Consider the following 16,556-nt stretch of genomic DNA (forward strand, 5'->3'; position numbering starts at 1 on the left):
TATGTTGTGTTACACTGGCAGGTGAGAAAGAAAAGTGTTTTCAACCTTTCTTAGATAAATGTTTTGAAGTAGACTGGTGGCAGCAGGAAACTGGATTATTTTATGGTTCATGTTACCCATAATTATACCTGAGGTAGCAAAAACATAATTCCCAACATGACTCCAAATAGTAAATTAATCATCAAGCGGAAACTAGTAAAACCTGAACCACTGTTTAAATTATTAAATCACTTCTCAGAAGCTGATTGGGCATACAACATTTTTATATTATACTTGAGGAGACTTATTTATGTTTAGTTTGATTATATTTGGGATAGATCTGTATACTTAACTGAAGAATTATTCCCAAATGATTTTCAGCATGGTATGCTTTCATTCTGTTTGTTAAAACTTTTCCATCTACACGAGAATACAATTAGTGTAAACTCAAAAATACTTTTCACGGAGTTCTTACTGTGGCAGGTTAAGGACCCAAGTTTGTCTCTGTGAGGATGTAGGTTCAATCCCTGGCCTCACTCAGTAGGTTAAGGATCCAGCACTCCTTCAGTCTGCATCACAGATGCCATTTGGATCCTGTGTTGCAGTGGCTGTGGTGTAGTCCTTGGGTGTGGCTCAGATTCAACCCTTAGCCTGGAAGCTTCCATATGCCATAGGCCTTAGAGAGAAAGAAGGAAGTTTCATTCAGTTACCTTGCTATTGAGATCATCTCAGGTTTTTTTATTGAATAATCTGATTCAGAAAACTCTTCAGGATTCAGATATCATGGGTATTTTGATTGCATTGTAATATCAAAGTATGGAATATGTCATATCTAAAGACTAGCTATGTCATAAAAATTAAATATGTACGGTGAAGATTTATTATAGACTTCATAGGTCATAGATCTTACTCTTCTATATTGAAGGAAATTGACAAGATATTCTATGTGTTGCTCTTACTTTTGCAAGAAAATACTGGCTAAACTCCAACCACATTTACATTATGAAATAAAAATTAAAAAATTGAATAAATAGAAAAATATTATTTTTATTTCATATAATTTTAGTTCATTGGTGTTCACTAACAGATACTAATGATGAAAAGAAAGACAGTCTCAGAACAAATCGATGATTAGAGTGAAAAAATAAGAGTATAAAAATTTAACTATAACTAGAACCTTAATTAAATGAATGTACTATTCATTCTTCCCTACCATATATATCCGTCTTTAGTGAATTTAAACTTCACCATGCGCACCATTGTCCCACAGCACTGTAGGCCAATTCCAAATGGTTGGAAATATCTTATGATCAGCCCCTGAACCTTTTGTTTCATTTTGTTTTTTTGTCTTTTGTGTTTTTAGGGCCCATACCCGCGGCATATGGAGGTTCCCAGGCTAGGGGTTGAATCAGAGCTGCAGGTGTCAGCCTGCGCCACAGCCAAAGCAATGCCAGATCTGAGCCGCGTCTGCAACCTACACCACAGCTCATGGCAATACCATGAGTATGGCCAGGGATTGAACCCACAACTTCATGGTCCCTAGTAGGATTCATTTCCACTGAGCCACGACAGAAATTCCCCAATGAACCTTTTTTATTCTGAAAAATTCACTTTCATGAATAGATTCAAAATATAATGAATTAAACTGAAGTATTTCAAATACTGGTTAGATAAGTGATTTAAATGATAAATTAATTCTGTGTGTACTATAAAGAAAAAAAATTAAAATATCATAGGAAAGGCTTTTAGAATGTAGCCATAATTAAGAAAACAGGAAGTGTGGAAAGGAAAGATATTTAGGGTAGCTTTTCCTATGCGAAGTAAGATTCTTCTCCTACAGTTTAATACATTCTGTGTAATCTAAACGTAGGTATTTCAGATAGGAATTAAACTTATTCCATTTTTTCTTATTCTTGCACTATCATGATGTAGACTGTGTAATTTCTGAGATGCCTGAAGAAAAATGTCAATTATAAAAATATACTGAAGAGCAAAAATATAATTTTAAATAATCAAAAATGTATTTCTGTTATTTTTATGTGTTGATTTTGCAGGTCTAGCTGTGGATCATTTCAGTCAACGGATATACTGGGCTGACCTTGAGCTCTCTGTTATTGGCAGTGTTCTGTATGATGGCTCTGATTCAGTAGTTTCTGTCAGCAGCAAACAAGGTTTGCAAAGTACTTTTATTTTTGCTTTTAATTATTATTTAGAGTTTCAAATAATGATACATAAATATGAGAACTTTACATTCTGGATTTCTTCAAATTCTTTCTCTTTTCAACTTGTAACTCTTACTATTCACTGTAATTTTCATTCCTACTGGAATAACAAAGAGAGCAGGCCAGAAGAACTTTTTGACTTTAGGACAAACGTGGTCCATTGCTGTCCAGATTCAAACTTAATCTCATTGTTGCTTCTGTGGATGTTCTGTTCTGAGCAGAACACCTCAAGTAGTCAAGATTAGTGCCTATTAATGCTAATTTTTATTTCAAATTGCAGTGATGAGCAGGAAGTGAGTTATTTTGTATAGTAAAACATCACAGTAACAAATTATTACAGGTAATTGATAAGGTTACTCTCATGCATGTGAAAAATGTTGTGTAAAAATGAAAACTTACTTCTACCACAAGTGACTAAAGAATCTGTGTTCTTTTTTTGCTACACCAATTTTTTTCTCCATCTCTGTGTCTCCCTCCTCTTTTTTACTCATAGTTTACTCCCTCCTGTTCCTTGCTTTCCTTGCCTGGTAATATCAGTTATTTTTGTGGAATCTAATTTATTTCTCTTCTGTTTTCCTTTCCCTTTTCTACCAAAACTCCTGACCTTTTTTTTTACCACAAATTGTTTACAATATATGCTTGAAGTTTTTATATTTACATATTATATTTACTGAACATTGCTTTGTTCCTTGTTTTTTTTTTTCTTTTTTAACAAAAGCAGAGTAGTTGCAAGAAAAATGATTGCACTTTCATTGTGCCTTTACTGAAAGTGTGTGTGTTTTGTATGATAACCATAGATGGAAAAAATTTCACATTTATGTAATTCACTACAATAAAGTCAACCTGTTTCAGCTTAAGCATACATTTTACTATTTCAAGAAACATTAAAGAAAAATTTATGTTAAAAGATTTTTTATATTTTACAACCTTTACATAACATAACTTGTTACAAATTTCAGTACCAAAAGTCAGATTTTTTTATAAAATCTCTTAAATAATAACCATTTTGAAGAATATTAAAAAATTATTATTACTACTACTACTACTATTACTCTTATCCAAATTAGTCATATATATGATTACCATTTTCCACTATGTTTTCTTTATTCTATTTCTAAAACAGATAATAGTAATGTGAATTTGTTTTTATTTTACTATTTAAAACCAATTCATGATTGTTTGATAAAATTGTGATTCAGGCAATCTAATTTGACCATTAATTTGAAACAGAACATAAATTGAGAATTTTGTGAATTCGTTTTTGTGCAATGGATAGCATTGCCTTGTAGTCTTTTCATTTATTTGCAAACTGTATAGCAGAGAAGATTACTCTGCAGATAAGACCCCAGCAATGCTTTGTGCTAGTGAAGATGAGTAAAATGACGATGGAAATGTTTTTATGTTCTGACAATTTTAATATCACACATATTTCTACTAATAATAAATTAACCCTAACAACTTTACAGCTAATATTAAAAATGTTCTAAAACCGAAAGTTTTTTGTTTTTTGTTTTTTAAGGTAAAGAATTTTTTTTTCTTTTTTTTTTTTTGTCTTTTTAGGGCTGCGCCCACGGCATATGGAGGTTCCCAGGCTAGGGCTCCAATCGGAGTTGTAGCTGCTGGCCTATGCCACAGCCACAGCAACGCTATATCTGAGCTGCATCTGTGACCTACACCACAGCTCACTCTGGCAACACTGGATCCTTAACCCACTGTGCAAGGCCAGGGATCGAACCTGCGTCCTCATGGATACTAGTCAGGTTCATTAACTGCTGAGCCATGATGGGAACTCCAAGAATAACATTTTTTATATGACCTTGGATAAACTTAGTTTTCTTAACTCTGAGTATTTACATTGCAACTTTTATAATTTCACTTTTTAAAAATTCTAGGCTTATTACATCCACACAGGATTGATGTCTTTGAAGATTATATATATGGAGCAGGACCTAAAAATGGTGTATTTCGAGTACAAAAATTTGGCCATGGTTCAGTAGAGTACTTATCTTTAGATGTTGATAAGACAAAAGGTGTTTTGATTTCTCATCGCTATAAACAACTGGACTGTGAGTATAATATTTTATATTATTGTCTATATTGGTGAATTTTCTTTCTTATGACTCAAAATAAAGTGTTTTTAAATTTTTAACTATACCCATGGCTTAACTCCTATAAGTTAAGTTAGTTTAATTTTGATATCACCAGACTTTTTAAATTACCAAAGACAAGATAGAAATAATGCAAGAGTTTCTGTTTTTGCCTTAACAGATATGCTGCAAGATTTGGCTATGTTTTCTTGGAATTAGAATTGACTTTGTTATAAAAATGTATCTCTTATTAGTTTTTTCTAAATTCTAAATAAAATCTTGTGGGTCTGTAGAAAAACCATGCAAGTAAGGAAATTTATCATTGGCCATTTTCACTCACTGATAACCAAGTAACAATCATGGGTTTAACATTTCATCTTTAAAAGTATCTGAAACAATTCATGGTTATCAAAGGGAAATGTGGGGTGGGAGGGATAAATTAGGTGGTTGGAATTTACATATACACACTACTATACATAAGATAGGTAATAAGGATCTAGTAGCACAGGATAAGCTACTCAATACCTATATGGGAAAAGAATCTGAAAAGGAACAGATATATGTATAACTGATTTACTTTGCTGTACACCTAAACTAATATGACTTTCTAAGTCAACTATACTCCAGTAGAATTTATTTATTTATTTTTTAAAGAAAAGAATATATCTGAGGAGAACTGTTCCCAAGGGTTGTATGTTCTTTGATGGTTTATGATTTTTATTTTTACTTTCTCTTCTAGAAATAAATAGGTAAATAATTGACATAGTTATTTTGAAAGATGTGTTTCAAACACAACCATCAAAAATATCACGAAACAAAGGAAAAAAAACTGCATATGAAATTCTAATGATCTGTTTTTGTATGAGTTCACCCTTCAAAAAACTGTTTAAGATTTATTTATAATTCAAATGAAAAGGGATTTAACCTCATTTAGTATGATGGTCTGGAAACGTTACAACTAAATCAGTTTTGAAAACAGATTAAAATGTATATCCCACTAAAACCTTCCTGAAATTCTATTCAAGATTTTGCTTATCTTTGATCTGACACTTATGGCTCCACAGTTAATAGAAGGATATTTCTTCTCATCCTTTAGTTCTTCTTGATTCATATTCATAGTCAAATAGTTCCACCTTTATAAAAAATAAATAAGTAAAAGTATTCCCTAAATATAATAGATATTTGAGTAGTGTTTCTTACAGAATTAAAACCACTTTCATAGTCACCAATTCACCAACTAGATGCCATTTCTCTTTCATTTTAGAAACAAATTCTATACACCACAAAGCACCTATGACTACAGAGGATACTGATTGAGAAGAAATTTAGACAAAAATAAATGTGGTACCCACTTACGCATGGATAAGTGGGTACTCCTATATGATGGGAAGGAAACCATGTTAAACCTGTTTTTTTTTTTCAGGGAAAAAAAGTCATGTTTTGTTTGTGTCTATATACCTACATATGGATGTTAAGCCTTTGTAAATACCAGGGGGCGTTGTTTCTGTCTGTTAAACCAGTCTCTAAACTATTTAAAATGAGGATTAGATCCCAAAGGTTTCATTTGGCTTTACTTTTACAACAGCCCCAAACCGCACTTCAGTATCTCAGACCAACTGTTTTGCCAAAAGAAGTGTGAGAAAGTATGTGTTTGAATAATTTCTTCTCCCTTGTGGGAAATATAAATTTTCTATTAATGATCGGTATTGGGTATTGGGTAGTAATTTCGTCTGTAAAGAATAATGGTAATATTGAATAAGATATTTCCAATAAAAATTTGATGTGACTTCTTTTCAACATTGCTAATTCATTATTTCTTCTTATTTAATTTTGTATTTTTGAAACCTATTCAATTTATATATATGCGTTTCTTTCTTTTGTTTCCTTTGATCAGTACCCAACCCATGCTTGGATTTAGCATGTGAATTCCTCTGTTTGCTGAATCCTTCTGGGGCTACCTGTGTGTGCCCAGAAGGGAAATATTTAATTAATGGTACCTGCAATGATGACAGCCTATCAGGTATGTAAACTTCAGTATTCTGTAAATAATGAATTAATGTGTACAATAAATGTTCACAACTATCGAAACTGAGCTGAATTACCTACTCAATCATTAATATAGTTTCCTTGATATTGCTGGTTCTTGAATGCCTGTGTAAAATATTGTTTTCTCTGAGGATGACTTCCTATCAATTCATTTTACATTCATTCAAAAAGATGCACTGAGCACTTATGCATTGAAGAGTAGATTAAGAACTTTGAAGTCACACACAGAATTAAGAGACTTTTTTATATACTTCTTGTATCAATAAAGGTAATGATATTTCTAAGGGTACCATTCTGCTATTTGTTTAAACCCAACTCCCAAATTTATTTATTCATTTATCACCTTTGTATTAAACAACTTTTGTGTGCCAACACTAATTTAGAAACCAATGATTAATTTAGAAAATGTCTTAGTTTCCTTTGTGTAAAATTTGATTAACAATAAACGCTACTACTAATAATAAATATTTTGAGGGCTTATTAGCAAGGCATAACATTAATTTAGAAACACGATTAATTTAGAAACAAAACTGAAAATACTGCTTCAGTCAGGGAGTGTAGTACATTTTACAAGCTAGAGGTCGGAATAGATATTTAAAAACTTGGAACATGATGGTACATAATAAAAGAAAAAAAATTTAAAAATCAAAAACAAAAACAGTGTGATGGCAAAGAAGAGATGCCCTTGAACACCCATGCAGACTTTTAATAAGTTTCCTCATATTCAAGATATTAGACATAAAATGGAAAAAAAAATGCTACTAAGAGAAAAAAATCAACACATTAATTTTATGTCACAGACAAAAATGCAGTAATCCAAAAATCTCTTGAGGGTCACAGCAAATATTTTGCCAATGATATACACATTTGGAATCTCCTGTGAAAATACCTTAAGTGAACACAGTGTCTTTGACTTTGGTCAGCATCTCAGTTCCCATATACTGCCTCATTGTTCTCTGCTGGGGAGTTACATGCGATCTGAAGACTTTTGCTTTTTCTAAAGCACTCAGTGTTTAAGACTGTCATAGCTCTTTCATTTATACATGTCTTTAAGCCCTAAAGCTGAAGAGGGTGAAAAGATGAAATGATAAATGATGCAAACATCAATAAATAGGTATTTATGTGAATAGTGATATAAGCCACAGAAGAGATAGACCTTAAATTATCATGAGGAATTAGATGATTATCCAATTAGAGAATTGATTAGAACTTCTTATATAATATGACTTTAAAACAAGATCAGCAAAGATGTATTAGATTTAGATTAAGCAGGAATGAAGGAAGAGGACACGTAGAAGAAATTGTCTGAAAAATGACAGCATGGAGTGTAAAGAAAATAATGAATCATATATTCAAGTTAATGTGTAGCATATACAAAGTACTGTGGTGGTGGCATGGTTGAAATACTCTTAACAGAGATGTGAGTCATGATTGGCATTTTGGATGGATGCTTTAGTGCCAGTCACTGAAAAGGGTTATTGTCACTGGTACCAGGATGAACCCTTGCTCTTTACCAACTCTCCCAAGCAGAGCTGGTCTGATCTCGGTTGTGATGGTAGAATATGAGAATTAAATGAACAGTTTCAAACATTATCAGGTACATTTTTCACTCACTGTTCATGAACCATACGTGGATGGCCTCATATTCTACTTGGCATCTCAGAAACAGATACTTTAAAATGCCAAATACTCCTTCCTTGTAGAAGATATGCCACATTTTCACCAGTTCCACACGTACCCATAACCAGTGCTCTCACAGATGCCTCCTGTGTGACATGTCTGCTTGCACTGCTGTTTGAGCGAGGGAGACCCCTGGGAGGGAGGTTAAGATTCTGCACACAAATACACTACTTATGCTACCAGTGTGACTTTTACATTGGCTCAAATGTTATACGTGGGGTTTTTTTATGGCCAAGTTGCAGACAGCTTTTATTGTTTTTCTTTTATAAATAAACATGACTGACTCTTCTACATAGCCTCCCTTTTTTCCTCCTTGTTTAGTGCAAATAATTTATTCAATAATCAGAAATCAAAAAATACACAGAAAGAACTTGGCCTGGGGTAGGGCTGAGGTAGAGCTTTGGATTAAGCCACAATCTATCACTTAACTAATTTATTTGCCCCCCTACTCTCTCAGTCTCAGAGATTAACTTGGATTAACAATAGATACTGCTACTACCAGTAATAATAATAGGTATTTTTAAGGCTTATAAGTAAGGAATATCTTAAGTATATTGTATGTATATTATTTTCTTTAATCCTCATAAAACTCCAATGATATTATATTTCATTGCACCTATTTTTGTAGATGAAAAATTGAAGCATGGAAAGGCTCAGTTGATCATCTAATATTCTTTAATAATGGTGTGATTCTAAGGTGAACCCAGACATTCCACACTCTTAATCATCACATAATACTCTCTACTGCCTCTAAGTCATCCAGAGTATCTGTGTCCAGAGTTATTGGAAATACTAGAAATTACATATAGAAAGTACCTAGCACAATGCCTGGCAAAAAGTAGATGCATAGCACTCAGAGATAAACCTGTCATGAATAGGTAAGAAAATGAAACATTTTTTGCTATATTAATTCACTAAATTTAATTGTTTTAAATGAGAAACAACTTATCTAAATATTCACTTACCCAAGATCTAAAACTTTGTTTTAAATTTTAGTTTTACTATTTCAGCCTTGCTTGAAAGCCATGACTACAGAAACCTCCCCAATATCCATTTTGTAATTTACAAGAAAATCTTATATTTTAAATAATCAGAGTGTCGAAAAATATTCACATTGGCCTCCATGTATATGAGCCTTGGTAATGGACAGCTTGGACCACTTCTGTTACGAATTAAGTGCATTTTAGAATTATTGATTGATGTAGATAAATGCCAATTAACTTTTTCCTGACATTAACATTTGATATAGCCAAACTTTTTCAGCTCTTTATAATTACTTGTCTTTCTCTAGCTGCTATTGTTAAATGATGAGCACACTGAATATTTTTAATCTTCATGTAAGAAATTTGAAATTCAAATGTTACTGATTCTTGGAGAAGTATTCACCTGCTTGTCCCTGTAGTTGATTATAATTGCTGGAGCTTGGCTTCTGGGAGTGATTTAGTTATTGACAAAAGCAGCCTCCTTTTTCATTATAGAACTATTACAGTTAGGTGGGGTTTTTTTTGTTTTTTGTTTTTTTTACCTTTTTCTAGGGCCATAACCACGGCATATGGAGGTGCCCAGGCTAGGGGTCTAATTGGAGCTGTAGCCACAGGCCTACTCCAGAGTCACAGCAATGCGGGATCCGAGCCGTGTCTGCAACCTACACCACAGCTCACGGCAACGCCAGATCCTTAACCCACTGAGCAAGGCCAGGGATCAAACCCTCAACCCCATGGTTGCTAGTCAGATTTGTTAACCAATGAGCCACGACGGGAACTCCTACAGTTAGGTTTTTAAAGAATGTAATTCCATTCCATTTCATTGGGCAGCATTACATTTTTAAATTTCTGGTGCCTAACGCACATTATAGAAATGCACATGTCCTAACATGTATAGATTTTGATTATCTATGTGTTTTATGTAGAACATCTCCAAGTGAAAAATGAGTCCTCTCATAATAAGCCAAACTGTGATCATAATACATTAAATATTTATCTTCATGTTCACATTCATAACTCTGGTTAAGATATTTCATGCTGAATGAGTTGGAATTTTTTTTGGTAAATTTTAAGTTAAGCAAGCATATTTCCACTCGAGATCTTTCTTGAGAATTGACCTCTGTATTCAGCTCTTTGCTAGAGGTTCTCACTTGTATTTATGTAGGCTATTTCCAATTTAATATGTTCAGAGATAAAACACCCCTTCAGGTCCTATTGCCCTTATGTTAGAAACTGAAGAATTATCTTCCAATGTGATTTTTACCTTTTAGTTGACTTTAGAATCTGTCTACATCTATCTGTCACACATTGCTCTATTTTAGGCCATCTTCTTATCCAGCCTGAATCATTTAAACAGTCCTAACAGTCCTCCTGCTTTCAGTTTAACCCCTACCTATACAGTCATTCTCAGATTTTTTCGACTTGTCAATGACTTAACATTGCTTTTGAGGCAAAGTCCAAAATCCAAAGATCTATGACACTCTGCTTATGTCTTCAAGTCAATTTCACTTCTCTTTCTCTCTCTCTCATCTCCCACCCCCTACCCTCTGTCCCCACCCACAGCATATGGAAGTTCCTGGGCCGGGGATTGAATACAAGCCACAGCTGTGACCTATGCCACAGCTGTGGCAATGCTGTATTCTAAGCCCACTGTGCTGGGCTGGGGATCAAACTCAGCCTCCATAGCCACCAAGTTGCTGCAGTCAGATTTTTAACCTACTGCGCCACAGCAGGAATTCTTCACTTCTCTCTTTCAGTTTCTTCATTTTCACTCTGTAATCCAGGTCCAGGCATCATAACTTTCATTCAGTTCCTTCAGTGTTCACCTTCTGGATTCCTAGATACCATTCTATTTGAGCTGTATTCTCAGTGCACCTTGTGGGCACTCCCTAAACAATGCTGAATATGAATGTCCCTTGGTAATTTACCAAAAAACTACCTCAACTTCCTGTTGAAATTTAGCAATACACCTTGTAGACCTGATCACAGCTCTTGATTCTTCTACCAGCCTAGTTTGGTAGATACGGGCTGAAACTCAAATTCTCATTTGTGTGTATGTGTATGGTATGTATTTATACATACATTGTGCACTTAAAAATGTACAATGTTTTATAATTTAAGCTTTTACTCTCAAGTTTCTTACCTAATTTAATATTCACAACAAATCTATGAGTTAAAATGTATGTTTGTCCTTAAAAAATAACTGAGGCTATTAGGTTAACTTATATGCCTAGAACTTAAAAACAGGTCTCACTCTACCAAATGTCATTTTATTTATACTATATATATTATATATATATATATATATATATATATATATAATGCCTCATGAGAGAGTTATTCATATTACAAATGCAGACTTTAGTTCTGCCAACCTGAACCCTCCGTACATGGCAAAGTATTAGAAACTGCTTTGCAGTGAGGCCAATCTTGGAATTGTCTGACATGGCTTATAAGTCTCTATTTATGACAGTGGGTATGATACTTGAATCTTGTGTCATTTGAAGTCACTGAGACTCCTTAAGATGTTCTTGTGATTATTGCAGTGATATATTCAAGTTTCTGCTATGTCTGGGCCAATGCATCTTGAGTGAAGAATATAGGCTGTTTTGATTTTATCTAGTTCATATAAAATAAGCAAGACTTTAGTAAAAGGCATTTTTTGAATAAATGCTTCTTAAAATATTGTCAGTCATCTTTGTTCCATTGGACATTGTGCCCTACTCTACACAGAGCAGTATTTCTAATAGAGCAAGGCTATGTCAACACACACAGAAAAATAACCTGGAAAATGATTTGAGACCAATCTTTATCGTAAATCAGACTAATCGTATTTTTGTAATAATTTTTCAACCTCAAGGAATGGTCATCCTTTCTTTTTCTCAGCCAAAAGGGATTAAGTAGACAGACTGTGCCTAATCATTTTAACATATGGAAATAAATGTTCTGACACTGTTTTGTCACCATATTGTATCAAATAAATGGTTTTTAGTTTTATGTTTATATATAGTTAATAATGTACATCAAAAGTATCTTTTCATTTGAATTTTTCCCTATACTATAAATTTTATGTATATATGTATTTCTATATAGTATATATACTGTATATATAATAAATTTCAATTTAGTTTAACATCAAACACTCCAAAAAATAGTCAGTGTTTGCCTATATCATAAAAAATAATGCCTTTTGGTTGGAAAATATCTTTTTTGGGGGGAGGAGAGCATACTTGCAGCATATGGAAGTCCCCAGGCTGGGGGTCTAATCAGAGCTGCAGCTGCCAGCCAGCCTATGCCATAGCTACAGCAACACCAAATCCTAGTTGCATCTGCGACCTACAACACAAATCACAGCAATGCTGGATCCTTTAACCCACTGAGGAAGACCAGGGGTTAAACTCGCATCCTCATGGATACTGGTCAGATTCTTAACCTGCTGAGCCACAATGGGAACTCCAGGAAATATCTTATTTTTAGAATGTTTCAGTTGGTTGTGTGGTTAAATGTTTTAACAAATACAAGAAATTGTTAATATTGCTTTAAGCCTAAAGAACAATAAAAGTTAATTCACTATTTGTGTTTACCATTCAGCAGTGGTTGAAACCTGGTTCTCTATTTTCTGATGGTATTTTGTTTCTTCTATTTTTATGTTGGGGGCATTTATTTTTGAATTTTATTAGTATTTAATTTTTGTTTATTTGAATTTCTCTTATTCTACCATCCACTGAATGGCATACTAATTAGTACGTTTCTTTTTAAAACCAGATGATTCATGCAAATTGACTTGTGAGAATGGAGGAAGATGCATTTTAAATGAGAAGGGTGATTTGAGGTGTCACTGCTGGCCCAGTTATTCAGGAGAGAGATGTGAAGTCAACCATTGTAGCCACTACTGTCAGAATGGAGGAACTTGTGTACCATCAGCTCTGGGTAAGTAATTGAGTGGCATTGTATATTCAAATCATGTGCATTTTCTTTATATGTGAAAAATACAAAGAATAATTTTATGACTATAATTCCTGGTATCTTGATAGTAGATATATTAACAAAAATTACATCTAATAACTAATTCAACATAATTAATGGCATTTGTTCGAAATTGAGTATGTCATAGTTCAACTCACAAAAATTAACAATAATAATGATCATTAATTATATAGTGTTAAGTGTGTACCATGAACAGGGCTCAATGCTTATAGATAGTCTGACTCTGGCAAAAAGATGAGGTAAAACCAGTTTTACAAGCTTTATATATTTGACTCCAAAATCTGTTTGGTTTTTTTATTTTTTTTATTTTTATTTTTTTATTTTTTTATTTATTTATTATTTTTAGGCAGCAGTTTAGTTAGGCTTTCATTTTGTTACACTTTATAACTTCTTGTACTATTAAATATTACATAGTAAATATAAAAAATGGTAGAGCATATGGTACTAATCCCAACATGGTACTAATCCCATTACTGTGAATTAATTCTGCAGACATACTAAGAATATATTTTGCTATATATTGTGATGCACCTATTGGGACTTCCCGTAATGTTCACATGGCATATTCTCCTATTACACTGATCTCTGACACCATTAGGTCTGTTGGGTTATATCACCTGAATAGCAGGATTATATCCAGGACCAGTTTAGCAGTCTTTTCTGCTATAGGTCACACTAAACCTGGCAGCATTCCCTGACACTTTTGAATGGGTCAGAATAGGATTCCCAAGTGTGGAAAATGCTACTTACAGGATCCTCAGAGGTCTACTGGTCTTTGTGCTTCTGTTTTAGTGACAGACAGTACAAGATGCAATAATTTGTCCTTAATGTTAGAAGGGAAGTCACAGTATGCTCCAGGACACTTGGCTCCTAGATGCTCCCCAGTTGTGTTAAGCACTACAGATAGTTTATCTCCTATAGTTTAACTTTGCCTCTTCTTTTTTTTTTTTTATTACTCAAATGAATTTATCACATCTGTAGTTGTATAATGATCATAATCTGATTTCACAGGATTTTCATTCTATAGTCCAAGCACACCCCCCCACCCCCCAAACTGTCTCCTCCGGAGACCATAAGTTTTTCAATGTCTGTAAGTCAGCATCTGTTCTGCAAAGAAGTTAAGTCTGTCCTTTTTTCAGATTGCACATGTCAGTGAAAACATTTGATGTTGGTGTCTCATTGTATGGCTGACTTCACTTAGTTTCTAGGTCCATCCATGTTGCAAAAAATGCTGGTATTTCATTCTTTTTAATGGCTGAGTAATATTCCATTGTGTATATGTACCACATCTTCTTGATCCACTCCTCTGTTGTTTGTTTTTTTTAAAATTGAAGTTTGCCTAATGCTATAATGCATATGTTATTAAAAATTAGGTTTCTTTTAAATATATAGATACTATATCGATACATCTTATAGCATCATAATTTCTGTCTAAAATCATAACTACTCTGTTGACATTGCAGTATAGTATATTCAAATCATATTACCTTGAGAATATCAGGTTACTATATATTAGGATACACTTGAGATTCTTATTAATTGATGCTATAGCTATGTTTGCAAAAAGTGTTCAACAGCACATAAGTGAACATTAAAACATATTTTCCTACTGACTTCCATTAAATTTAAAATATGTTCCCACTAGAAAAAAATTAACCCTAATGCATAATAAAAATATAATTTGCAAATTCCAATATTCAGTGCAAAGAACATTATGCAACTATTAGAGTATAATCTATGTACATTTAATTCTACTATAGTAACTGCAAATTTAGTTAGTCATTTGGAAAAATCAATCCATGTGATCTTCACATCCCCTATATGGTTAATTTCTGTCTTACTAGGTTTTCTCACTGCTTCTATTGCTTCCACTAATCTCCAGAGTATTTAGCATAATGCCAACTGAAAAAGCCATAGGAAGAAGCATCTTCAATGGTGTTCAGGAGAAGCAAGCTGTTTTCTGGTTTTTCTAATAGTAAAAACATTACTATTTCTTTGAGTTTAATATTTTTATATCTATCAATATTTTTGACTTATGAATAATTGATAAGTAAAGTAATTATAACTACTCAATAGAATTCTGAAAAAATACTCAGCTGATTGATTAAACAATAAAAGGCATTAGCTGTCTTACTATATATTTTCATTCTGCCTGAGGCAGAGTTAGTCCATAAAGTAGAGTACTCTATTGCTGTAGGAAAAATTGTAGTATTGAGACCTTCACTGAATATGCAAATGAGAATCCATTGAATGTGTGGTAAAAGGGTGTGACTTGTAATTATATTTTCATTAACATGCATACCAGTTAGCTTTAGGGAAGAAGCTTTTCTTATGCAAATGAATTGTTTGGAGTTTTTATTATTTAATTGTTAACTTAATTTTCTCATTAAAATAATACAAAATTGGGGATTATGACCAGATGATTTTCTTATATTTATCTTTGGACATATTTAAGCCAACTACACAGTTCGGCACTCCAAACTATGGCTACTTATTCAACCTGCAATGGATCCACAGGGACAGATCTCTCTGAAACACTGTGTTTGCTGCATTGTTAATGGATCCTGAACTGTGTATGAATACAGCACATCTTTTAATGTTTCATTCAAATCATTTGTCCAGACCTTGCTGCACTCTTAAAATCTATAATATATCAAATTTATCTATACACCCAGAGTATTATTCAACCTTGATTTACATAGATAATATATTCAAAAATTATATTTCAAATTAGCAATACAAATGAGTACTCATATGAATTCAACTTAAAATAAGGCCATGTAGTTTATTGTCTGATAACATCTAAAAATAAATAATAATATAATATCTAATTAAGTCATTTATAACACATTTTTCACTTTTAAAAACGTGGTTTTGTAAAACATTGTTTGGGATTATAGGCTGTAGAACCTCATTATCTCCACACAAATGTTAATTTGTTAAACAAATCCCAGTGGGCAATTCATGGATTTATTCATTGTTGGTTTACTTACAGTTAAGCCTTTGGCAAATTCCTATGTGGACACCATATAACCAGAGTTTAGGGCAGCCTTAATTAAAATTTATAAATTTATGACAGTTGTATGGAACTATAATAATTGAACAAAGGAAATGCCACCAGTTAATTAAAGGCACACATCTGAGAGGCATAATTAAAATTTTCGACTTAGGAATGGGTTTTTCCTCATTCCTTAAGGTTTTTTTGTAATAAAGAAAACTAAAAATATATGAGCTGTATCCATATGGGAAGATACTACAAAATGATTAGTTTGACATTGATTATATCAACAAGGGTCCATGTAGTTCCTTTCTGTGATCTGCTCATAGGAGGATAATTTAAGATACGGTTTCCCTCGGCAAAGCAATGCAAATGAGAATAAAGCTTGAATTATTCAGTCATTTTATTATAGAAAATAGAGAATAATTTATGGAATTATTTTCATCACAGCTATATATTAGGATATTTATGTAATTAACTATATGTACAATTAATCTTCACTTTTATGAATATTTATTCTCTAAGATAATGTTCACATTGTGTCTTATTTCTCTTACTTGTATAGGTGTGTTAT

The 16,556-nt window shown here is 32.9% G+C and overlaps 1 protein-coding gene across 1 annotated transcript in view; it reads left to right on the plus strand.

Annotated features, from left to right (window-relative positions):
• LRP1B (LDL receptor related protein 1B) overlaps nt 1–16,556 on the plus strand; it is a 1,887,165-nt gene that overhangs the window by 1,794,963 nt on the left and 75,646 nt on the right. The window contains 4 exon segments of the mRNA XM_021076285.1: nt 2,034–2,150; nt 4,094–4,267; nt 6,183–6,308; nt 12,763–12,927. Of these exon segments, the coding sequence (XP_020931944.1) occupies nt 2,034–2,150; nt 4,094–4,267; nt 6,183–6,308; nt 12,763–12,927 (582 nt within the window).

This window comes from Sus scrofa, chromosome 15 (genome assembly GCF_000003025.6).
Source record: "Sus scrofa isolate TJ Tabasco breed Duroc chromosome 15, Sscrofa11.1, whole genome shotgun sequence".
In the NCBI taxonomy this organism is placed as follows: Eukaryota; Metazoa; Chordata; class Mammalia; order Artiodactyla; family Suidae; genus Sus; species Sus scrofa.